Genomic DNA, 26,453 nt, shown 5'->3' with positions numbered 1-26,453 from the left:
AATTTTTATTTGGGTACCCAAAAAAATACTCTACAAGTGGGTTACAATCTTCATGTTATCGATCGATGTAATCAAGTTATCGAAACCACACTTCAAAATGAAATTTCAGTAAAGTACGTTTGAAGTATACAATTTATTTTCTGTTTTGTTTTGAGGAAAAGTCGCTAAACCCCCAGGTCCCTGTAAACTCCTTTAACTGGTAAATACCATGCAAGTCAAGCTGAAGGTGTAGTAGCCAATCAGGACAGGTACACCGTGGAAACCAACGTCTGATTGGCTAACATACAGACAAATGTTCCATATAGCCAATTGAGGTAAACAGTTGAGTAAAGCTTGCATGCTAACGAACTAGCACCTACTTCAGTTGGCAGTGAAAACACTTCAGTAAGTTCTTAGTGCTTTTCGCAAAATTCTCTGAAGGCAGATTTTGCGACGGTTTGTGTACCCTTTTGAGCTTGATTTTTTGGTAAACACGCTAATGTTATTTGTGACGTTCGGATAATATGAATAATAACACCTGGATAGAAATGTCCCACAGTTGAGCAAAGGCTACGTTTCGTAAGTGTAGGTTGTATTTATTCTTTCTGTAACATGTTTAGGAGAAGTGATTTAAACACTAGCAGCTTAATTAACAATATTAATGGGTATGAAAAATATTTTTCGCAAAACCGAATTTCTTTACAAACTTTCCCTTTGAAACACAAGACGCGGCGTTTCATTTATTCGAAAAGAATCCAAAAAAGTTTCATCTCCAATACAGAATGACAAGTATCCCCTAAAACCCCGTCCATCAAAATAATAGGTCCGTCGACAATAGCAAAAACATTTTTTTGTCAAGTCAGACTGTTGAAAAATATTCTAAAAGTTTTCGGAAGCCCATTTTGTTCATAATTACAAAATCTTCCTCGAAGTTTGAAAACATAATTAACACAAATACCTACTTAATTTTGCAGGGAAATTTAATAAGGTTCCATTTATTCATTCTTGATAATCACTTTTTAATAATTTTGAATACAGTATCTTAGAAAAACGCTTTTGAATTTCATCTTTGAAATAATTATGCAGTGATTATACTTGACTGTTATGGCTAAGTTGTAGCATCAATTTGAGCAAAGGTGTTATAAATTTTCTTGCTTGAACAAAGAAATAGCTAATTAAAAATTTGAAAGATTACGTTTAAAATTTTTATTTTTCAATTATCTCCTTATTATTCTTTCTGAGTTTAACGTTATTTACGGTCATTATTACGTAAGAATAAATTATTATTTATACATTTATGGGTACATTTTTTTTGCGAGGTTCACTAAACCTCACTGTATCTCGTTTGTAAGATTTGCAACTGAAAATCGAAGACTATTAACATGCTATTAAGCACATTCCTTTCGTTTCAGTATTTAAGGCGCCATTTTGATTCCAAGGAAACATTCCTCCTCAAATAATTGACTTTAGAATGTACAGTCGGCCAAGAAAGTGGCAGATTACCTTAAGGTTGAAAATTATTTGTGCGTTATTGACAACAATGTGGTTATTTGAAGCATAAAATACTCCGTCAGCTACGAATGTCGTCCTTGTAGCCATTTTTTATTCTTACATGTAATTTTGTCAAATCTGGTTGACCAGTTTCTTGACCGACCATACGATTAATAAAATAAAAAGCGTACACATTCTAAATCGGTTAGTAAGATACGTATATTTAGCAAATGCAAGTCGCTTGCAAATTCTTGGAGTTGAAAGTTGTGTCATATTCATAACGGTTTACTCCTTTTTGTTTGTACCGGTATTTTGATCTGAGTCATAGAAAACAAACTGAATTTAATCATAGACACAACGGATAGAATGACTAATCTTCAGATTGCTTTTAATAGGCATGTTTTGATGGATATTAATTTAACTTTTAATAAAGTTTTATACACAGTATGTATGAAAACCCGATCCTTGAAGGACAAATAAGTGATTTGCCAGACGTAATAAAAATATATTGTAAGAACATACACAATACATCAAAATAATTTCTTTAGCACATCATTAACGGCAAAAATACTACCCAGATTTTTTAGGAAAATTCCCATACACTAACAAAACGTAATTCCAACCTATTACCAAGATGTTATTATTCATTAGTTTTCAGTATACCATAGGCAAGCTATACGATATATTTAAAAAGAAAAAAAAATATCACAGGAAATTATTTTGCTTTTTTTTTCAATACAATCACAAGTTCTTATCATGTATCTACACTACAACCCCTAATTGATCGGAAAGCGTTATCAACACATACTGTGTACTGTAATGTAAAAATGAGAAAAATCTGAAGCAACGTATCCAACTGAAACAGAATGATATCTAAAACTAAACTTCATTTCCAGTACCTGCTTACACGAACAGCGCCCAGCTGTGAACACGACGAAAATAAACTTCTGTCCAGTAGGCGTCTCTTTATGCAGTCAAACGCATATTTTGTTTCAACAGACCGTATGCACTGGACATTTGCATTGGAACCGTGTATTCTGAATGTATTAAAAGTGTTTGCTATAAAAATATTTTACGTGCTGCTCCGGTTTTTGAGGAAAATGTTCATTTTGGCAGCTATTTAAGTTTTGTTAAGGTGTTAATTGTTAAGTATTGTCTTATAATTATTATATTATTATATAGTATGACCGTAACAGCCGTTGTTTAACCGCGATATTTTAAGTTGAAGTAAAACTTCTTTAGTCGCGACTATTACCTAGGTAACTGGGACTACAATGCAACGGAAACCAAATCATTCAAAGATTTTAGAAAAAAAATGGTATAATAATTGAATAATAATATTTAAAATTAATTATCTAATATTAAAATAGCAAATAACTTTAACTTCAATCGCGTGTGACGATTACACGCACACTTTTTTATTGTTGATATAACGGCAACAGAGATACATCACCTGTGAAGATTTCAACTGTCTACCTATCACGATTCATGGAATACAGCATGGTGTCGGAAGACTGGCTGACAACAGACCAGTTGTCATAGAATTCCGTTTTTACCCTTTGGGTGCGAAACTCTTAAAATGAGAAGACTTACTGTATTACTCAGCTCCTTACACATCCTTCATTTCTTAATCATTCGTTGATCGAATTGATCGTCTTCTAAATTGTATTGAAGGGGAAACGTTTAAGTTACGTGACTCATTTCAAAATAATTTCGTTTTCATATATTTCAGTGGTTCCCATCATTGATATATTGTATGTATATTGCTGTAGGCAAGAAAGATTTGCAACTGAATAGAAGGCCAATGAGCCAGGTAATAAATAAGTTATATAAAAATATAGGCATTGTATTGTGACGAGTTTATTTGAAGAAAATGTTGATTTGACTGTCAATAAAATTGTCTAACCTAAAAAATACGTCTAGACGTACAGACTGAGTAAACATATTATTTTAGAACTATATTTAGTTACAAAAGACAAATATTATCGGATTAGCTTCTTATTTTGCTATTTTTTTATTATTTTTATGAAATAACGTCTCTGTTTATTTTTTGCTATGTAGGTATAGTACTTTACCTAATATTTAGAAGTGAATTCTATTCTTTATGTTTTTTTTCCACACTCGAAATCTTTGGTAATTAGATGAAATTTTTACGTATATAAATGAAAATCCAACTAATGCGGCTAACGTCCCGTCCAGTAGCTAGTCGACAGCAAAAAGTATTGCAAACATTGACACAAAATGATAAATCCACCCATTACTTACTTGTTTTCGTTTCCCTGTAACGTATGGATTGCGTTCCTGACTGTAGTAACCGATTCATTCACAATATACCAACAGCACGTGCATGCGAACTATAAATCAAACATTTTTTCGGCTTATTGCAGCTGTCGAAGTGAAACAATGAAGTTGAAGTTTAGACAATGCGATTAATATTGTGCAAATTGTAATACATTGCGTGATGATAAGGCAACAGCATCTGAAGTGACTGAACATTGACGTCAATGTAAAGCAAATTGCATGCTAATACTCGCTTTACCTAAAACGACATTAAGTCTTACTTCGAATGGTAGCTTAGCCCCCTGGCATTCACAGTAGCAAGAAAGCTGAAGTTTTGTTTCGCATTCTCTTGGTTGTTTTAAATTATGCGTTTAGTTTTTGTTGGTAATGCTCTCTGCGTTATTGATTATTTTGATGAAACTGTACTTATTCAGAGATATGATAATATGATATGATGATTTTGCAGTTTGAAGTGCCGATAGATCAATGGTAAAACCGGACCTAAACTGCCATGCCAAGTTTTTAGGTTCAAAAATCAATCGAAATCATATATCGAAGCTTCGAATTTCTTGTAAATGTAGGTTCTGTGCCCGATCTCTCTCCAGTCGTGTCGGATTGCCATCCTATCGGGAGTATCGGGTTATGGAGTAAGGCAACAGAAGCACTTGTGTTTGCACACATGCTTGTGCCTATGAATTGCGCAGATTACTGGTGTCTTGTAATACTAGCCGATGTAACAACATACAGGGTGTATTAAATATGTTATATTCAACTTTAAGACCAGTGGAGACACTGGAGTTCAGTGAAATAGACTAAAGAAAAATAAGTTTTGCAAAAAAAAACGTCGCTCTTAATATTTATTTTTATGACTTTTTTAGCGGTAAGTCAGATACAAATTCTTTGAAAATTTAAGCTGTATAGATATCACACTTCATGCGATAGAGCTGGGTGATATACCGACGGCAAACGGACAGACAACCAGACAGTGGAGCCTAAGAAATAGAGTTCCAATTTAACCTTACAAAACCCTAAAAAGTACTACTGCATTCCATTTTCCAATACGTTAGAAAAAAGCACGTCGAAAATAGATTTACGGATCGCTGTCGCAAACTATTTGTGGGAAGCGAAGTCACATGATATGCCTTCGTATCGATGGAAGTAATGTAATAATATATTCGGTCGCATCTGGTTAAATTGATGGTTGAACTCAACATACTTGGACTGCGGCCAGACCGATGGAATAGTGAATGAACGGTAGGGCAGAACTGAATTAGAACTATTTGTCTTATTGGGATCGTTCTGTGAATTTTTTGCAAATGTGTCTTGCAACAAGAGATTGTTATGTATTTGTATACAAATTTACAGTAAAGTTAAAATAAATAGCACATTTTGTCATTAACTATATCATCTTCTCCTAATCTACTACACTCCTACAGGTTTAATTATATATGCAACTTGTTAAACTTTTAAGAGTAACATACACAGACCACTTTAGGCCCTTGGCTAGACGCTTGGTGTAATAAACCTCCTATAGAGCTTATCGATGTCGAGAAAAATATTTTTAGTCCTGGTGACTAAAACATATTGTTCTCAACACCTATATTTCTATTTTCTACAGCAGAAATTGATGCGGAAGTTGATATGCGAGATTCGAACTAGAAAAATTCTGTTTGTTTTTTTTTTACTTAGAAATTGAAAACCATTTGAAAACCACTTCCTACATCTTAGGACTTTTTAAGAACTCTAGTGGCAGGCACCCTTTAAACTATATTCTACATACATCAAATTAACATTTTCTACTAGAATATTATGTCAGTTCCTGTGTATGTTAAGGATCTAAGTAATTCACCCGTAACCGAAGTATCTGTCGAATTTGAGGTCATGAGATGTGCTTTCCTGAATAAAGATGCAGTTCGGAAGATTCCTACGTATGCATGTAGAACACGCTATATTTTGAATTTTATTTTTATAAAGTAGTAAATTGTAGAGTTCTAGCTTATGTAATAGTAGGACAAAGCAAATCTGATTCAAACTGGAAAAAATTTCACGAAAAGAATCTAGATTTAGGGAAAAGAGAAAATTTTCAAAAGCTATCCATTATAAGTTAGAGGAAACTCATATTATCAATCAATTTCATTTTCATCACTTATCAATAATTTCACATCAACTGTTGGGTTTATAATAAAAGCGAAACGGAAAAGTAACCATACATTCAATATCACATCAAAATAAGGAAATAATGTCAAAAATCGATTATAATGTACCTAACAACGACCAACAAAAACCTCAAGATTTGGGTCAAAGGAGGTCCCTATTTTCATTCAACACACGAACTAAAGGCCACATTTGAATACGTAGAATTTATCACACCAATGCCAGAGTTATTGTTATTTATTACATAAAGAGAAAAAAATAACTATAAGTCATTGTGTTTAGTGAGTTTCAATCTCCCGTGATATACCGACATTGAGAATGGCGATCCATAATAGCAAAAATTGTGGGCAGAATACGGCCAGGCTTGGATCAAGCGGGAATTTAGTCCTTAGAGACAGTTTGGTAGTTTAGAAAAGGAGCTGGTCAATGGAATGGAAATCTGATGGAGTAAATTTAAAAAGGTTGCGACGAGCAAGAGAATTAGGAGAACGGAAGATATCGGGAACAAAGAGAGCCAGTATTCTTCTAAACTAGGTATCAAGTCCATTTGGTGACCTATTATCACGACGCAACTTACAGAATTTGTTTGTGCATAGTCCCCCCCCCCCCCCGATCAAATAGAACAAACGTTTCTTCTGACAAAGACTCATTTATATTCTCCAATGGCTCTATCCGTGTTTCACATACTAAACTTATACAACGATATTGTAAAAAAAGTTAGGCAGCGGGACTTTCCTTTGACATTAACAAATTGACGCCATTTCTCAAACGCATCGCAAGTTCCACAAAACGACACAACTGGATATGTATGTACGTGTGTATCTACGAAATGATATAAGTTCTGGACTTTTTAAAGTAGCTTTGTCAGATGTCTTAGGTAAAGACACTTGTTTAAGCCAATTTATTTATGTTCTAGTTGTATTGTTTTGATATAACATCCTTTTTTGGCTTTTCTATTCGTTATTTTTCAGCCAGATATGACGTTCCTATCATCTGTTCCAAAACCAAGTAAGTATCAAGGGGTTTAAATATTAGGTTCAAAACGCATGAAAAAGGAAACTCAGACTCAGTACAAATATTTTAAGATCACACAAATGATTGTTCGAGATCGAACCCGCGACATGTCGCACACAGTGCTTATCATATGCATAACAAATATTTTTTTAGAATCTTTAAGAATTTTTTAATGATAATAATGTCTGGAGTGTTATCTAGTATCCATATTATTATAAGCCATGAGATTGTCCCACGGTTGCGCAAAAGCCTCTCCCCTTCTTCCCCTCTTTCCATTTTTCTTTTTCTAGGCCCAGAATACTCAATCCCTCAAGAAAAATTCAAGCTACGCCATCTAAGCCTGGTTATACCACTTGATACAATTTTAGAGGACAGATACATAATTCTAATACCTCTGTAATCATTGTAATCACAAGTCCCTTTACAATAATTTCTAGAGATACCAAAATAGAACTACTTACCTGGATTCAAAGATGGGTTAGAAAACAAACATGCTTCCATTGTTGGTAGTACCCCACACCGGTTCAACGTATCATAGAGAGCTATTATAGTGAATCATGAATCCATTAGAATACTCGAGCTGAGCTTTTAGTGACGCCAATGTATACTGTCATATGGGTTTGGCTGAAGGTTAAAGAAAATGTGGCAACACTGCCCTACATTTTGTCAAACTTTTCGTTTGATTTATTTGCGTAGTCTATTTTAGCTCTGTCCGCGTGGGTATGTCTAAAAATAGCGTATTCCGTATTGGGTAAAAGCTTGCTGATATAATAATATAATAATATTTGCTTTACTATATTTTAGGGTTTACGTCACGTGTATGTTTTAGGGTTACGTACACGAAGGGTTAACGGAACCCTATTACGAATTGACGGTCAGCCCGTTCATCTGTCACCATGCAGTATTTCAGAAACCCTAACATCTAACCTAAACTTATGATCATTGGAAATTATCATCGATATATTTCTGTTGGCGCTATAATAACAATTATAAAATCAAGGTTAAGCAACGCCGGGTAAGCATGAAGTTTATGGGGGAATTTGTTTCCTTTTTCTTCGTTTTGTTTCGTCTTCGTTAGTGGAAAACAAACGAATTCCTGTTATATTAGAGTAGACATACTAATAACAAAAAATAGTGCAAAAGATATAATTTTTTGCTCAAACAATCAAAGGTTCCATAAATATTTTTCTCGTCCTGCCGCCATTCGGTTTTAGATGTACGTCAGTCCAATCCATTTTGCTCATCTCACCCTTTCATGTTCTAAACTATTCAATGATTTCACCAATGTAAGTTCCTTTTCAAATTTTGTCATGTGAATATTCTGCCGGGATTGTTGAAAATAGTTTTATAAGGAAAACGATGCGATTTTGTAAGCAAACAGACAAATCACATTGGACGAGTATGCCACATCGAGTTAATATCGAAATTTGTTTCAGTGATACGTTTAAAAATGTTTATAGATCTTAAATACAAACCTAAAAATACCTTTTGAAAAGACCGGCCGGAACAAAACTGTTTTTTTTTATAAAAAAATATATTTTGACGAAATAAACCTAAAATATTACTTCTCTGATTTCATTTCATCAAGCAAAGAAATAAATCTTCTTTATCAAGATATTATTCGTTCTAAAAACAAAATAGAGTCAACAATTTCAAAATACAGTTTATATTTCCCAGAGAAGCATTCTACACACTGACCCTGTTTTGGCAACTGCAAAGACCGTCATGGCTGACCCGATAACGTTTGAACGCAAACAACCGCGTTTCCTTTATAATAGTCTATAAAAATAAACAAGTATTAGGGATGTCATTTAACCAGCGCAAATAGTGCGTTACGATTTGTTTTTTCCTCAAAATGTAAGAATCCCTGGCAGAATCGGGAAAGGCGAAATTTCTTCGTTTTTGCAACACACGCCGTTGGAAACTGGGTAGCATTTCAAGGATTTCCCTCGTGGACTATGCGAGCGGGGAGATGGGAAAAACGAAGATGCAAACTATACTCGGAATAGTGCGGAGTTGAATTGTAAGGGCTATTTCGGATGAAGGTTTATTGTGTAAACCGATATTCTTTGCCAACTCTAGGATTATCCCGGTACAAACAAAGGCCCTTAGAATTACGTCATCTCCGCCCACAAGCCGTCTGAAACAGAGATCTGTCGCCGTACCTTGGGTATAATTAAGTATAAGCAGAAAATTGCTGGAAAAACAAGTGAAAGTGTTACTTTTGTAACAAAGAGAATTTTAAATGAAAGCTGACTGATTAAATTTTGTAGATCGATATTTATTAAGAATCATTGAATGTTTTGAATTTACAAAGAGATTTCATTCAAAAACGATGTTGAGTAGATGATAAGTTCCATAAAACAGTCCAGAAACACAGTAACGTATCATAATTAGTATTTTTATAGGCCGACGACTGGGTTTAAAGTGAAAATCCATTCAGTTCTCCGAATAGATATTAAAGAAATAATGCACAATTACTTTTGCAGTTATCCATATAAAAAAATAAGTTAAACTGCCTTGAAATACGATATACTTATAATGATAAAAGAAAAATAAGTATTGCAATTTATCTACTAGTTTAAGTACCGAAAGGACAATAAAAAAAATTGCCAATACTACTAGACTTCCAGTTACTGAATACACAAGGTTTGTGGTCTTCAGTTCGTTATGTATAAGCTATACAAAACCATCGACGAACCTTTTCCCGATCAACCCTTACCAACTAAATAGTCCTCGGTACATGTAAGAGTCTTATTCAGCATCTGTATCGAGATGTTTATGCATGTGATATATTGATATACCCGACTCCACTAGCTCAGAGCAAAGCTACAAAAGACAATAGCGACTATTTCTGTTCATAGTTTACTTGCCGACCGCAATCATGAAAAAAGCTTCCCATTTTCAATGTCAATAAAGGGTCAAGAGATAGTTTTGTGGAGAAAGGTCTCGAATAAATGGTATCTGTGAGGATTTCTATTGTGGTTAGGGGGAAATATGCTGTTTTGTAAATAGCCGCTTTCACAGAACAAATGCGAAGCGTAAAGTATTATTCGTGTTTTGTTTTAGTAAGTCCCAAAGTTGTACGTTTGCGTTTAAGATTTTAAGCAACGTTTTCTTTCGTTTTTTTTTGTCTGTCTAGTGAAACTGGAGGCCGGCCCTCACACTTAATAGTTGCCAAAAAAAAGGTGTATGGAAATAAATGTAAAATTTTATTAGTCATTCAACAGCATTTGTAGTTTTTATTTTACAACTTGTGGGAAATAATACAATTACGAGATTTAACAAATTAGACTTCGGTTTATTGGCCGTGGAAAAGTACATACCATGACTTGACAATTAAGAAGGAGTGGACAATGGACACAAGACTGTTTCTCGGAAGGTGACCAAAAACTACATATATTTTTAAATTGGGACAAGGGCGATGTTTACACTACTCCCTGTGTCATCTTAATTTTTTAACCATGAAAAAAACTATGTAGCGCACTTATTTTAGTCATTCTCAATAAATTTATATCAACACCAATAATCATATTTTAGCAAACTCCTAGTGCTATAACTACACGAATCCCATCACAGAAATTAATTGGAACATTGATTATATTAAACCCTGCGATCAAACTCGCCACAGTATAAATTTAATTCTCTTTAAGAGCGTTAAAAGTTCCCAACCAAGCTTTTAGATCAATAAAGCGATGTATGGTGGATGATTTAATGTTTAATAATCTTTTGGCAAGCGAAAATGCTGTACCGAAAATGTTACATGCATTTTTATGATGGCGTCCGATCACTTTACGTGTTAATATCCCTTCGAATAAATTACACTGTATATTTTTAGTTTTTGTTCAAAGAATTCGGTTTGTTTAGAGTTTTTAACTTTAGTCTTTTTCACTTCATTTCTAACCTAATTCGATCTCATTCGGTCGCATCTCGATATTACTACATATTTTGTGTGAATAATGTAAAGTAGAATATACTTCATGTATAACACAATGTTGTACGTACATAAATTATGTTCGATTTTTCTCCTTTAAAATTCTTTCTCAGCATGCAAACATAGACTAACAAATCGAGCAAAACAACCAATAAGTTAAAACTTCAGAAGACAGATTCTGTGTACGTATTTAAAGTATTCACATAGCTTTAAGGAGGGGCTTTTTCTCGAAGGCGCTACACAAAACGACATTGTCTTCGAACAAAGACAGCCGGTAGTGCACTTCAGTCATTTAAGCGCCGCAAACAAGTGAAGATCGATGTAGGTTAGTGGCAAACACCTTTCATCTGCTTTCAAAGTAATGCTGTGTGATATAAATTTAGTTTTTAGATTAAAGTTTCGTGACAGACACTGGAAGTAGCAGTTAAATTGTCAAAGACAAAAAGTTGTTATTCCATCGATCGAGTATGTAAGTCCCTCTGTACTCGGCTTTTGTAGCTACCCTAATAATTTAATTTACAAAACCACCTTCAACTTTTTTACATTTTTACACTTTTATGATACGATATTTTAATAACAAATTAAACTTTATTCATAAATCGTTTTAGTTTACAAGCCGTTACTTCATTACTAGGCGAAAAGTGGATGAAGCAACAATCAATTCCAGGAGGAGCAATGATGGGCATGTGTATCAGGCTAACTTATTGCCTATGCATATCAGAATTATCAGAAAATTACATATTAAAACAGTTGCTGGAATTTAGACCAGCAACTATGTGCATAATAATTCAATCTTTGAAACCCTAGTTCACATAAATACTTAGACCTTTGTTTAGTCGTAGCTACCGCATTAGGTTAAGTAACCTGTAATGGTAGATTAGTGTGATAATTAAATAAATGAAATAAATTAATTAATGTTTAAACGTTCCAAAATTATAATGGTTTTACTCGAAAAAACTAACACTTAGCACTATCATCGACGACATTTTTTTAATTAGTTAATCCATAATCACTCGTAATCAAAAACCGCTTCACTTTAACCACGATAGAAAGAAGAATACAAAACAGATGGATGGCTGGATTAACAATTTTGATAGTGATAATTACAAATCAGCTCGAGTCTTGATAAAAATATCTTGGACTAATAACTAATTCATCATTATATAGGATGATATAAACTAATATGCAACATTGCTAATAAGTGTGTGCTAAACGATTTATTTATCACTGTACGCGTCACTGAGTCGGTTCAATCACTCTTTTCTTAATGTAAATACAGCCAAATAAACCAATTTGCATACATTTTGGAGTTTTATATTTGTCATGTTTTAAAAACAATTATTTTTTCTTCTAGACATGTCAATAGAAGCGTCATTTGAACTTAATTAATGTTAGACTTCGATTATATAATGTAACGAGTTCAATTATTCGTAGAAATTTCAATCATGTGGTCTTCTATGACTAATTCTGCACCTCTTTCTCCAATTGCCGTGACAGGTGCATTTATATTGCCACTGGTAATGGTTGGCATTATACTGGCATCAATTACACGAAGGTTGTTGACTCCATGCACCTTTAACCGACTGCTAACCACAGATGTCTGGGGGTCTGGTCCCATCATACAAGTCCCCACGGGGTGATATATCGTCACTGCCATATTTATACAAATACACTTCCAATAATCTCGGCTATCCAATTCATACACATCACACGCTGGCCACTCCATTCTACCTAAAAAGGCTTTTATAGATCGAAAATATGAAGTGTCAACAACTCTAGTGAGCATTTTAATACCAGTTACAGCTAATTCCAAATCTCTAGGATCAGAAAAGTAATTGTTGTGTATTAATGGATAATCGTAAGGATCATTTGAAACTAACGAAATATTTCCTCTTGAAAAAGGGTGTAGCAAGTTAAATGCATGAAAATAGATTGCATGTTTCTGATTCATTTTAATGATTGGGTTTACGACCTGATCTTTATAGCTATAGATATTTCCTAGCAAATTTCGGAGAGTAGAACTGTTCTTCCATAAGATTTGTAGATCGCTTTGGAAATCTGGGTATGTGGCATTCTTATTTTCGGAGTAAAACGCCAAAATATTTGCAACTGTATTTTCTGCTAAGTATCCTGTACGGTTATAAAGATATCGGATTACGTCAAATTGTTCATCAGCGACAACCCTTTCTCCGGGCTCGTTGCCGTATATTGGAAATGGCAAGAGAATGTGATCTTGAAGATTTTGTCCAACCATTGGCGAATCAACTAAAACCGAAATACCCTTTGCACGTAGATGCTCTCGGGGACCGATTCCAGATAACATCAAAAGCTGCGGAGAATTTATAGCACCAGCACTAATAATTACTTCTTTTGTGGCAAGTAACTTATATTTCCTAGATTTTTTGCGTACTTCGACTCCATAAGCTGTCTTGGAGAGGTTTTTAATCAAAATCTTAGTAACAAAGCTGTTTTTCATGATTTTCAAGTTTTTCCTGTGAACCGCAGGGTACAAATAAGCTCGATTATGACTCTGGCGTATTCCACCAGCAGCTGTTGCTCTCATTATTCCTGATCCCATCACGTTGGCAACATTAAGGTCCTCAACATTTTTAATACCAATCTCATCCCAAGCACACAGGACCATTTCACTATAGCCAAAAGTACTATTAAAAGTGTTTATGACAAGTGGTCCATCATGTCCGTAATGATTCGATATTTCAGGGTTTTCTAACGCTTTCATATCTTGGAAACTTTCAGCTTTTCTGAAGCATCGGCGTACTTCTTCTACACTCCATTCTTTATTACCAGCGTCATACCAATTTTTAAAATCTGCGTCATTACCCTGAATATATATCATGGCATTAAGATTGCTGCTTCCACCGAGTAGTTTACCCCGTGGCCAAAACACTGATTCGTTTTTATTGGCTAAATTGTTTCTCCCATTTGGAGCTGTTTGATAGAACCAATCGTAATATTTATTTCTCATGAGTGCAGAATTCAACGCTGGTATCTGAAACAGACAACTATATTTTAACCAGAATATTTTTTCGAACAAAATTGGATTATTAAATGTTTATACCTTGGCTTCTACTGGTTCGTCATCACCCGCTTCAATAAGTAGAACACTCCAATTGTTTACTGCACTGAGACGATTAGCTAGTATGCTGCCAGCTGTGCCTGCGCCTACTACTATGAAGTCAAACTTTTCCAGATCTGAAAACCATAGAACAAATACGCAGTTATTGAATTATATTGTGCTTATGTGCTACGACGTTACTTAAGATACGACATTCTGAAAGACAAAGGGTTTTTACAAAAAGAAAATATTTTTAAATGATCACAGTTCCGCAGCAGTTTTAGTTGTAATTTGGTCTTATTTGTTAAAAAAGTAAGTCAAAAACTTATTTATTTAAAAATGTTCTCATTTGGAATCTAAATCAAAAGTTTTTATGTGAAGTGGGCCGATTTTCAGGCACTTTTAAACGTCAGAGTTATGATTGTAATTTAAAATGGAGTTAAAAGATGCTAATGACGTAAAACATGAAGAATTTACTCACTGCGAACATCAGCGTCGGGAACTAGTTTTTCTGATACAAGACATTGCGTTGCAGCAAAGAATTGCAATGCTGACGCAAATATTTGTGGGGCTGCTCCCGTCGATGGCGTTAGACATGTCGAGTTGTGGCTGGAAAAGTAAATTCATAATGGCCCGGGAATATAGTGTTACTTGACTCTTGCTTTTCGCCAGTTATACACGTAAAATCTTATTATCATAAGGGTCTGCGCTGCAAATACATACATTCAATAAACGCCTACGCTGGAAAACCACTATTGCAAACGAACACTTAAAACAATATTTACATAGTCAGATTTATATATTCCTAACAACTCCCGAAGTAAGGAGTGTAATCTTCTTGTATCACAGAAGGTTTTGCACACTTAGTGGACGTGAATGTCCACTAAGAATTTCAAATTATCGTGTTAATGTTACTAGGTGCTACTTAAAGGAAATAATTACTATTGACTCGTCAAAAGAAGACTGGACCAAATAATAACGCTTACCACTGCATACTTCAAACGGCGCCTGAGACAACGACAAACTTTAGCTGTCGAGCTGTCTGTTCAACCATAACACACGAAATGCCAAAGTTGCAGACAGTTCTTAAATAAGAAGCACGCTATTCATTGTTTTTAATTGTGAGGCACTATTTCTTATCAAGTTACTGTGTCAAGTTTATAACCTTCGAGAACCATCAAATTTATCAAAAGGCAGTCTACTATTGGGTTTTGAGGAAGTAGCTAATTAAACTGTTATTCGTTTTAAATACAAAAACTGTTTTAACTTCCTGTCTTAGGGCAGCAGCGCGACGGAAAGTTGTGTCGTCGAACAAGGTATCTACGTACCAATATTCGACAAATGTGGTGCCTAAAGCAAAAGACCGGACTCCTCCTCACTCATAGCCAGGAGGCGCGCGTGCTCCGCAGGAGTGGCAGAAGTATACATCAGGTGGTCCTGAACTACTCTGCAAAGCGGCTCGACCCACAGCTTCTGAGATAATGGGTAACCAGGTAAATTCGCACTTGGGCAGGCGAGTCTCCAGGCATCCACAGCCTCGGAGAAGCACTGCACTTCAAAATCAACCAGTATGAGAGCTAGAATTTTCCTGATTAATTTATTAGTGCCGTGGACCGAAGAGAGATACGCTGGTAAACTAATACTTGAAATTTTGCGGATACCGAGCCCACCCATCCAAATGGGAACTGTGGCTTGGGTCCAAGCCCGATCATCCATGGATACATCTAAAATCGAAGAAAGGCTGTATTTAATATCAAATTTTGTCTAAAGGATTAGGGTGCTTCCATAGGGGAGACGGAATATAACTCAATGTGTCATCTACTATTTGTTGGCCCCGAATAAAAAGAATCTGACGCACTTATTTAAGACATTCTCAATGAATTTATATCAACACCAATAATCATATTTTAGCTAACTCCTTGTGCTATAACTACACGAATCCCATCACAGAAATCAATTGTAACATTGATTATACACGGTGATTTTTTAGTCGTCTTACAAAAGCAGCCCAGTTCATGTATCTGACGTAAAATACCCCAAGGTGCGATTATTTTTTTTTTCATCATCAACTAGAATAATAAGTACGAAGAAAAATTAAACAAGAGAAGTCTGATATATACCTTTAAAAATCCTCCATTGTTACAAAGCTCGGACCGCGCTCGCAACAGAGCTGTGTTTCTAAAAAACTACGAATTGCATCATAATATTGAATAAAAATTGAATTTTAAATTTATTCAAATCTCATAAATACCTATTTTTGTATCATGAACGTGTTCTAGTCATTGGATACATGAACTGGGCTACTTTTGTAAGACGACTAAAAAATCACGGTGTATAAAACACTGCGATAAAACTCGCTGCAGCATAAGGAAGAATTTTGAGTGTTTCAAGAATTTTGACATTTCTCAATCTTTGCTCTGCACTACCTCTGAACGTATAAAACTCAAACGTTTTCATAATCACTATCGATGAGTTACATAATTTAGAAATTCCAAGAATTTCCTATGTACAGTTTCTGCGTATCTAATAAAGAACCGCTAATTACAGTTTAAAAGTGCATTTCAAAAAAGGAGACAGGGACTTCTGGGCCCAAATGTAATAAGTTAAGATGTGGCTTAAAAAAAGGTCATATTTTTCTATTTCAAAGTGTGAAATATTAACTCAGTTTACAATCTAGAAAATGAAACATCCAATATTTAAGATTGGGTTACGAAGTAATTGAAATATCGATTCATTTATTTTCGATTAACGTTACAGAGTTTGTACTATTTACGAAAATGCTTTCATTATATGATTAATTAAAATAATATTAAGACGACCTCCGTGGTCGAGTGGCGTACGCACCGGTTTCAAGGGGTCGCTAGCTCTGAGGTCCCGGGTTCGATCCCCGGCCGGGTCAATGTAAAAATTCACATTTCTACATTGTCTCGGGTCTGGGTGTTTGTGGTACCTTCGTTGTATCTGAATTCCATAACACAAGTGCTTCAGCAACTTACTTTGGGTTCAGAGCAATGTATGTGATGTTGTCCGCATTTATTTATTCATTTATTATTTAATATTATAAATCCATTAGAATTGGAGTATTAAGAGTTTCAACTAATTAAATTATTATTATTTTGAACTCTTTACTACGTTTATTGTATTTTTTAATCTGTGCTAACTCTGACTTGACATGTCATCTAGATGTCATTGACATCGTAATTGATCAAACCTGAAAATACACAGAATTGCATCATTGATTGAACTGATTTATTTGCTTGTGTTGTGTCAGACAGCAAAAGGTTGGATTCATAATTTTAAAATGCAAAATTTCAATAAGAGGCTTCCCTACCGTCGAGTTACTCAAGCGGCGCCGATACTTGTTTAATCTATCTTTGACTAATAGCAGGTTCATTACTATACTTGTGCGTGTTGAATTGCTATGCATTACCGCGCACCAACTAAATGATTGATCGATAAAGTGATCTGTAACTTGGTAATATAGTGAGCTCTACGCTATATTTTTCAATGTATGCGTCAGTGAGTCGGTTCAATCACTCTAGTCTAAATGTTAATAGGACCAAAGAAAACAATTTGCATAAATTTTAGAGTTGTATTTGCGTCATGTTTTAAAAACAATAGTTTTTCTTCTAATTATGTTAATAGAAGCGTCATTTGAACTTAATTAATGTTAGACTTCGATTAGCTAACGTAACAAGTTCATGTATTCATAGAAGTTACAATCATGTGGTCTTCTATGACTAATTCTGCACCTCTTTCTCCAATTGCCGTGACAGGTGCATTTGTATTGCCACTGGTAATGGTTGGCATTATACTGGCATCAATTACTCGAAGGTTGTTGACTCCGTGCACCTTTAACCGACTGCTCACAACAGATGTCTGGGGGTCTGGTCCCATCATACAAGTCCCCACTGGGTGATATATAGTCACCGCCATATTTATACAAATACACTTCCAATAATCTCGGCTATCTAATTCATATACATCACACGCTGGCCACTCCATTCTACCTAAAAAGGCTTTTATAGATCGAAAATATGAAGTGTCAACAACTCTAGTGAGCATTTTAATACCAGTTACAGCTGATTCCAAATCTCTAGGATCAGAAAAGTAATTGTTGTGTATTAATGGATAATCGTAAGGATCATTTGAAACTAACGAAATATTTCCTCTTGAAAAAGGGTGTAGCAAGTTAAATGCATGAAAATAGATTGCATGTTTCTGATTCATTTTAACAATTGGGTTTACGACCTGATCTTTGTAGCTATAGATGTTTCCTAGCAAATTTCGGAGAGCAGAACTATTCTTCCATAAGATATGGAGATGGCTTTGGAAATCTGGGTATGTGGCATTTTTATTTTCGGAGTAAAATGCCAAAATATTTGCAATTCTATTTTCAGCTAAGTATCCTGTACGGTTATAAAGATATCGGATTGCGTCAAATTGTTCATCAGCGACACCCCTTTCTCCGGGCTCGTTGCCGTATATTGGAAATGGCAAGAGAATGTGATCTTGAAGATTTTGTCCAACCATTGGCGAATCAACTAAAACCGAAATACCCTTTGCACGTAGATGCTCTCGGGAACCGATTCCAGATAGCATTAAAAGCTGCGGAGAGTTTATAGCACCAGCACTAATAATTACTTCTTTTGTGGCAAGTAACTTATATTTCCTAGATTTTTTGCGTACTTCGACTCCATAAGCTGTCTTGGAGAGATTTTTAATCAAAATCTTAGTAACAAAGCTGTTTTTCATGATTTTCAAGTTTTTTCTGTGAACCGCAGGGTACAAATAAGCTCGATTATGACTCTGGCGTATTCCACCAGCAGCTGTTGCCCTCATTATTCCTGATCCCATCACGTTGGCAACGTTAAGGTCCTCGACATTTTTAATACCAAGCTCATCCCAAGCACACAGGACCATTTCACTATAGCCAAAAGTACCATTAAAAGTATTTATAACAAGTGGTCCATCATGTCCGTAATGATTCGATATTTCAGGGTTTTCTAACGCTTTCATATCTTGGAAACTTTCAGCTTTTCTGAAGCATCGGCGTACTTCTTCTACACTCCATTCTTTATTACCAGCGTCATACCAATTTTTAAAATCTGCGTCATTGCCCTGAATATATATCATGGCATTAAGATTGCTGCTTCCACCGAGTAGTTTACCCCGTGGCCAAAACACTGATTCGTTTTTATTGGCTAAATTGTTTCTCCCGTTTGGAGCTGTTTGATAGAACCAATCGTAATATTTATTTTTCATGAGTGCAGAATTCAACGCTGGTATCTGAAACAGACAACTATATTTTAACCAGAATATTTTTTCGAACAAAATTGGATTATTAAATGTTTATACCTTGGCTTCTACTGGTTCGTCATCACCCGCTTCAATAAGTAGAACACTCCAATTGTTTACTGCACTGAGACGATTAGCTAGTATGCTGCCAGCTGTGCCTGCACCTACTACTATAAAGTCAAACTTTTCCAAATCTGAAAACCATAGAAGATACGTGGTTATTTCATTATTTTGTGTATATGTGCCACTACCGTAATCGAGATATGACGTTTTGAAAACTAAAAAAACGCCGCGGTCTCACAAAAAAAATACATTGAAATGACCACGGTTCCGCAACAGAATTTTAATTGTAATTTGGCCTTATTTGTTAACAAGTAAGCACTAAGTCAAAAATTATTTTCAAAAATGTTCTTATTTGAAATTAAATCGATAGTTTAGAAAAAATAATAATAATGGCATGTGAAGTAGGCCGATTTCAGGGCATTTTTACGGTTAAAAACGTTACAGTTCTGACTGATTAATATGGAGTTGAAAAATGCTAATGACATAAAACATGAAAAAATAACTCACTACGAACATCAGCGTCGGGAACTCGTTTTTCTGATACAAGACATTGCGTTGCAGCAAAGAATTGCAATGCTGACGCAAATATTTGAGGGGCTGCACCCGTCGATGGCGTAAGGCATGTTGAGTTGTAGCTGGAAAAGTAAAAGTGTTCCTTTACTCTTGCTATAATACACGTATATATAAATCGTAATGTCGTAAGGGTCTCTGCACATACATTCAATAAACGCCTACACTGGTTATCCACTATTGTTGTACTTGTACCGCAGTTGGCTTTACACACATTCAAGTGACGTCCACTAAGACCCCCACATTTTTCAAATGATCGTGTTAATGTTAGTAGTTGCCACTTAAAGGAAATAATTGGGTACTATTGACTCGTCAAAAGAAGACTGGACAAAATAATAACGCTTACCACTGCATACTTCAAACGGCGCCTGAGGCAACGTCAAACTGCTCTTATTATCCTTAATAATGATTTCGAGCTGTCTGTTCAACCATAACACACGAAATGCCTACGTTGCAGACAGTTCTTAAATAAGAAGCACACTATTCATTGTTTTTAACTACGAGGCATTATTTCTTATCAAGTTATTGTGTCAAGTTTATAACCTTCGAGAACCATCAAATTTATCAAAAGGCAGTCTAATATTGGGCTTTGAGGAAGTAACTAATTAAACAGTTAGTCGTTTTATCGTTTTATGGTTTCCTTATTTCAGATGTTTTATGGATAGTTGTCTAACGTCATTAGTCACCTAATCGTCTGGCGGTTAAAATTTTAACCAACTAACGGAATTGATGCAATGTAATGAGTATTTAATCTATACACGTATTTTTTAAATTTATATTTACCTATAAAGTAAATATATGAATACTCTTTTAGCATTGGAAAAATCTTACACTCTTACCTGTACTTAAGGTTTTTTTTAGGCCAGCAGTGGGAGTTTAATACGTTTTTAGATTTTTATTCGTTTGGACGTTTACATAAACATGTATTTCGATGTCAATGAAATGTAAATAAAGGGTTGATTACAAAATTAAATATTAGATTTTAAAATTATAATATATTCATAGAAATTAAAAAAAATATCGTCAATTCCTGTATCTACCTAATTGCGTTAGCCCTATAGAGATATTTCCACCCATTTCTGAGAGCGAAAATCCTGAATGTGTCAAACCTTGAAGCAGAAATAATTATAAGCCTATCCTATGTATTTTAAACTAAACAGTATGTTCGATAAAAATATCAAAAGCAAATTAAATAATTATTAAGCCAACCTCGAAAATAAAAAAAAATTCGTGGCTGGTGATTGACAACTAAGCTTATTGTTAATTGAAAATTAAAACCAATCTTTATAAAAAACTTATCGGTTGTTAGTAGGTTTGTAGGCGTATCTATTTATTAGCACGCGCTATCATTCTTTCAGCTGTCATTCATTAAATCATTTTAATACCTACTTACCAAGAGCTATGAGTTGAAAATATCTTTGTAGTTCTAAAATATAAACACAGAAGACCAGTCGATAAAAAAATAATAATAGATAAAAAAAAAACTAAAAGCCACGTTTCTAAATCTCACTACATTCAAATTTTATCAAACTGGTCCAGCCGTTTTTATTAAATAGTTGTAAATTGCATTGTCATTGGGTTTGAAGCTACCCTGAAATTTTCAGCTTAATCCTTATCGGGAAGTGCCTTATAATAGAGATGGAAAAATCCAACCGAAACGGTAAAAAACAAACAAGAAAAGTGAGGGTTTAAAAACGTGGGAAAGACGTTTAAAAGTGTACTTAATATCTAGTTTAGGCTAAAATTTAGTATTTTCTATTTAAAGACATACTACTTAAAATAGACCTCGAAGATGGATAAGACTGTCATGGCGTCTCGATTGACGTCACAACTTATAAAATAATCAAGTGTATTTATGTCAGTGACAACAACAATGACAGTTACAAGATACTGTCTTAATTTTTGCTATTCTATTTTTGATTTTACGAACAGTAAAATCAATTCTTATATTATCGCAATATTGGTGTTTCTTGCAACGTATCATGATTAGAAACTGAAAGCCATCAATAAATGAAAACATCAATAAATGATTAGAAACTGAAAGCCATCCATCTGGAACGAACCGGTTATTGATTTTTGAACAATATCGAAAAATTATAAAATTATAGTTTATCTTATCATTTTTTTTTTAATCGGTTAACCTAACAAGTTTTTCTTGGCTTCAGAATAAAGTCAATGAACAGAATCATCGTCCCCACACCTGAATTGCTAACCTTGTCCAATGTCAGGTAGATCATAAAAAGATTAAGGTTACATGGATTAAACTATAACAAAGATAGTTTAGGTAAATAAACAAATACGTTATAAAGGTCAATTAGTTTAATGCTTCCTGAAATCTTAAAGGCGCAGGATATTTTCATGATAATAATTTTTGAACATGAAATCAAAAAATTGAGAGGTATAATTGAGAATTTTAATTATAAAGAAAAATATTGTTTTTACATATGTATCAGCTTGAGACTTGATTGTAGTCTTCCAAAACTAATTCTGCCCCTCTTTCCCCAACGGCAGTTACAGGTGCATTTGTATTTCCACTAGTAATGTTTGGTATTATACTGGCATCAATAACACGGAGGCTGTCAACGCCATGGACCTTTAACCGACTGCTCACAACAGAAGTTTGTGGGTCCTTACCCATCATACAAGTCCCCACTGGATGATACACTGTCAGTACCATATTTAAACAGACACATTTCCAATATTCTCGACTGTTTAATTCAAATCCATCACATGCTGGCCACTCCATCCGACCCAAAAATGCGCCAACTTCACGGAATGGACGAGTTTTTAAAACCTGTGTTAGTATTCTCAGTCCAGTCGCAGCTGATTCTAAATCTCTGGGATCAGAAAAGTAATTCGGATATATCAATGGATGGTCATTTGGATCATTTGTACTTAACGAAATGTTTCCTTTGGAATGTGGATGCAACACATTAAACAAAAGCATATAAAGTGCGTGTTCCTTATTAAGTCGAATCAATGGATTTGCTACTTCATCTTTGTACCGAAACCGTCTGGTCAGTGCTTCTGTAATGGTGCTACTATTTTTCCACATAAATGAAAAATGACTTTGATAGTCTGGTGATTTTGCATTTCTGCGGGCTGAATAAAATGCCAAAATATCACCAATAGAGATTTGCGCTAAAGACCCAGTACGATTATAAAGATATTTCATTGTATCGAATTGCTTATCTGCTTTACTTGGTTCGCTAGGACCATCACTGAAAATTGTAACGGGTATAATACAATGATCTTGTAGATTTTTGCCGACCATTGGCGAATCAACAATAACTGAAATATTTTTAGATATAAGATGTTCTTTGGGCCCGATACCTGACAGCATCAATATTTGCGGTGAATTGATAGCTCCCGCGCTTATAATAACCTCTTTTGAGGCATAAATCTTTATACTATCTGAACCATGCTGCACTTCTACACCACGAGCTTCTTTGATGTCTCCATTATCATCTATTAAGATTTTAGTCACTAAACAATTTTTCATAATTTTTAAATTCTTTCTTTCCAGTATTGGATATAAATAAGCACGGCTGTGACTTTGTCGTACGCCATTTGCAGTAGTTACTCTTGTGATACCTGAGCCCATCAAGTTTGCAACATTCAGATCATCGACGTTTCTTATACCGATATCATCCCATGCGGCTAATACCCTATCCGTAATATTCCTCAAAGTGCTGTTACAGGTGTTTACTACAAGTGGTCCATCACTGCCGTAATGTCTGGCTATTCTTCGATTTTTGAGTAACTTTTGATCTTGGAAACTTTCAGCTTTCTTGAAGCATCGGCGTATTTCTTTTACACTCCATTCTTCATTGCCTGCGTCATACCAAGTCTGGAAATCTTGATCGCTGCCTTGTATGTATATCATAGCATTGATATTACTAGAACCGCCAATCATTTTTCCTCGTGGCCAGTTAATTGATCCGTTTATATTGGCTGCATTACTAATACCGTTATTAGATGTTATGTAATTCCAATCGTATTTAGACCTAAACATGCCTTTATCCATTCCTGGTATCTAAAACATAATGTTTCATTAAGTTTACCTAATTTAAGTTATATATATTATGCTTTTCAAACTTTAACTAACCTTGGCCTCCACTGGTTCATCATCACCTGCTTCTATAAGTAATATATTCCATTCTTCTATTGCACTCAGCCGATTGGCTAGCACACTACCAGCTGTGCCTGCTCCGACTATTATGATATCGTATGTGTTAAAATCTGACAAAGAAATTAGTAGTGGTGTTAATGAGTAGGTATTGTTTATATATTTAGAGTCTACTTTGAATAAAAACTACCTATCCGAATCAAAACAAAAAATAAATAATACAAAAATAATACTTGTACTTGCCACTAGCAACTTCCATGTGGGAAAGATTTGAGCATTAATTACTAAGCAAGCTTACTAAAGGATGGCGATTTTAAATTCAATTATTCAGTATCCAGGTAAGCTAAGGAAAAAATCGTACCGTTTACTTCTGGGTCAGCTATCAGATTGTCTGGTATTAAGCATTGTGTTGCCGCAAAAAATTGCAAAGCCGCTGCGAATGTCTGTGGAGCAGTTCCCGTCGTTGGTGCTAGGCATGATGAGTTGTAACTAAAAATGAAACACCAAACTCTGAAAAACTGAATCTGAACTATGATATTTTAAAGCATTGGGCCAACCGCTTCGTGACAAATGATACAATTTGAGTTGTGGAATCGAAACTACCAGGCTGGGTAGCGTCTCTCTTTCACAACCACGTATCCCTAATCCCTAGTAGGTAATGTTGATCACGAAGCGGCAATGAAAACTGCACTTTATTACAAACGACAAAATCCTAAATCAAATTCAAAATTCTAAGTTTTTTCTATCTCAGACAAAGTCGTAACTTCAAAAAAATATTCACTCATAAGCAATTGCTTCAAAGACCTTGGAATAAAACTGACTTACCATTCCATACTCTGGTACACGCAAAACGAGTCACTCGATTAAGTATAATGATACACATGACACCAAAAACAATTACTTTTTATACAGGCATTATGATAATAAATAAAAATGTAGCAGTCACTTTGCAAATATAAGATTTCCTATTCATTTCTGAACAATAATATACTTGATGAATGTAAACATATTGACGTTATAATGGAACAACACGACGAGGGTGTCCGACTATTATATTTTCTGTGAGGATTTTATCAATATCAAAAATATATTTAGTATTTATTTGTATAATGACTGTTGTGAACGGATTCAAAATTATTTATTCAATAATCATCTCGCAACACCACCGCTGCGTAAGGTCATGATTAAGGGACTTTAACTCTGTCCAAAACTAGCCAGGCTATCCCGAAAAATACGCGTGCGTAAACCATTATTAAATGAATCGTTATTTTTGAAATAATTTTATATTTAACAAACACACTATAACATCAGTAGGGTCTTCTTCTTTATTTTTAAAGTTGATGGGCATGAGCCCAGCCCGTACTCTTCTGTCATCACCTAACAAACCCCTGAAATGTTATGCACTAGTATATTGCGAAAATCTGAAAAAAATGGAAATCCAGTTATATAAGAGCGGACACAGGGTTCAAATCAGACTGGAAGGTTGTTTATTTTGCAGTTTTAAATGTCTCAATGTGACAGCCATGTTAAGTCAGTGTCAGTTGACATTGCCCTCACCTTGTTAAACCGTTTTGAGTTTTCTGATAAATTTGGATAAGGGTCTACGTATTACATTACGTGCATAAATTAATCAATGAGATTATAAAGGAAAGTGGGTATGGGTTAACCTTTTGAAATGTTTTATTCGATGCATGTTACAAGTCGAAATAATTGTGTTTCATGAATAATATTGCTGTGTTATGGCTTCATATGCGTGTATATATTTATATGCGTTTTGAAGATGCCGTTTGATCAATTAAGATATTTTATCATACGCCACTCGACCTCCGTTGTCGAGTGGCGAACACACCGGTTTCAAGGTGTCGTCTGAGGTCCCGGGTGTGATCCCCGGTCGGGTCAATGTAAAATTCACATTTCTACATAGTATAGGGTCTGGGTGTTTGTAGTAGGTACCTTCGTTGTATCGGAATTCCAAAACACACGCGCCTAAGCAATTTACTTCGTGATGCAGTCCGCATTTATTAAAAAAAAATCTTCATAGGGAAGTTACCAGAGCTATGGAATTGCAGTACCAGCTTAATAATTAACTTATGCACTTATGACTTTTTAAAATCTAGAACGTATGTACCTATTCATGTAAAGGCGGTCAACCCACACGTATTTTTAATGTTTTCATGACGTAATCATTTCATGACTGACTGATATATAATAGAAAAAGTTGTTTCGGTGCAATTTGTATGTTTTTTATGGCTAATCTTCCTTTAGCCAAATTGCTTGTTAAAACAGGCAACATTTTTTTTTAATTTTCTGTATGTATCATCACTTTATGCTCCCGTCACTCAATATTTTCACAGATGGATGTGTTTTAAACTGCTAATTAACAACGGTTTAATCACACCTGTGTAAACATGAAAAAGTTCATTTTTTGTATAAATTGTCTCAAAACTAAAGGAGTTTTTTTTATC

General features: G+C 34.7%; 3 protein-coding genes across 5 annotated transcripts; all 3 read right to left on the bottom strand.

Annotated features, from left to right (window-relative positions):
* Nucleotides 1-12,047: 12,047 nt before the first annotated feature.
* On the bottom strand, nt 12,048-14,178 carry LOC113492408 (glucose dehydrogenase [FAD, quinone]-like). Of its 2 annotated transcripts, none has more exons than XM_026869887.1 (2): nt 13,932-14,178; nt 12,048-13,875 (listed from the first exon to the last, which is right to left on the bottom strand). In XM_026869887.1, the coding sequence occupies exon 2, from the start codon at nt 13,836-13,838 to the stop codon at nt 12,273-12,275; it is 1,566 nt and encodes a 521-aa protein (XP_026725688.1). In that variant the 5' UTR covers nt 13,839-13,875; nt 13,932-14,178; the 3' UTR covers nt 12,048-12,272. The 2 variants fall into 2 exon arrangements, with proteins under 2 accessions (XP_026725688.1, XP_026725687.1); XM_026869886.1 differs by having other exon boundaries at nt 12,048-13,862.
* A 3,328-nt stretch (nt 14,179-17,506) lies between these two features.
* LOC113492063 (alcohol dehydrogenase [acceptor]-like) lies at nt 17,507-21,445 on the bottom strand. Of its 2 annotated transcripts, XM_026869348.1 has the most exons (4): nt 20,206-21,445; nt 19,797-19,924; nt 19,287-19,420; nt 17,507-19,217 (listed from the first exon to the last, which is right to left on the bottom strand). In XM_026869348.1, exons 1-4 carry the CDS (start codon nt 20,211-20,213, stop codon nt 17,628-17,630), a joined length of 1,860 nt encoding a protein of 619 aa, XP_026725149.1. In that variant the 5' UTR covers nt 20,214-21,445; the 3' UTR covers nt 17,507-17,627. The 2 variants fall into 2 exon arrangements, with proteins under 2 accessions (XP_026725149.1, XP_026725150.1); XM_026869349.1 differs by lacking the exons at nt 19,797-19,924; nt 20,206-21,445 and having other exon boundaries at nt 17,507-19,230; nt 19,287-19,366.
* A 797-nt stretch (nt 21,446-22,242) lies between these two features.
* On the bottom strand, nt 22,243-24,889 carry LOC113492062 (glucose dehydrogenase [FAD, quinone]-like). The gene is made up of 4 exons (XM_026869347.1): nt 24,814-24,889; nt 24,350-24,477; nt 23,968-24,101; nt 22,243-23,895 (listed from the first exon to the last, which is right to left on the bottom strand). The coding sequence occupies exons 1-4, from the start codon at nt 24,819-24,821 to the stop codon at nt 22,309-22,311; spliced, it is 1,857 nt and encodes a 618-aa protein (XP_026725148.1). The 5' UTR covers nt 24,822-24,889; the 3' UTR covers nt 22,243-22,308.
* Between the last annotated feature and the right edge of the window lie 1,564 nt (nt 24,890-26,453).

The sequence above is a fragment of the Trichoplusia ni genome, chromosome 3 (assembly GCF_003590095.1).
Source record: "Trichoplusia ni isolate ovarian cell line Hi5 chromosome 3, tn1, whole genome shotgun sequence".
Taxonomy (NCBI): domain Eukaryota; kingdom Metazoa; phylum Arthropoda; class Insecta; order Lepidoptera; family Noctuidae; genus Trichoplusia; species Trichoplusia ni.
The sequence above is the reverse complement of the archived record's forward strand: the minus strand, read 5'-3'. Positions and strand labels throughout refer to the sequence as shown.

Excerpts from the sequence above, each read along its gene's own strand:
- LOC113492062 (XM_026869347.1), bottom strand. Across the intron at positions 24,102-24,349 it reads AGCTGACCCAGAAGTAAACG|ATTTTAACACATACGATATC; the intron begins GTACGATTTTTT and ends TTTCTTTGTCAG. Across the intron at positions 23,896-23,967 it reads ATGAACCAGTGGAGGCCAAG|ATACCAGGAATGGATAAAGG; the intron begins GTTAGTTAAAGT and ends ATTATGTTTTAG.
- LOC113492408 (XM_026869887.1), bottom strand. The coding sequence starts at position 13,838 with ATGAGAAATAAATATTACGATTGGTTCTATCAAACAGCTCCAAATGGG.
- LOC113492063 (XM_026869348.1), bottom strand. Across the intron at positions 19,421-19,796 it reads TCCCGACGCTGATGTTCGTA|ATTTGGAAAAGTTTGACTTT; the intron begins GTGAGTTATTTT and ends TATGGTTTTCAG. Across the intron at positions 19,218-19,286 it reads ACGAACCAGTAGAAGCCAAG|ATACCAGCGTTGAATTCTGC; the intron begins GTATAAACATTT and ends TGTCTGTTTCAG.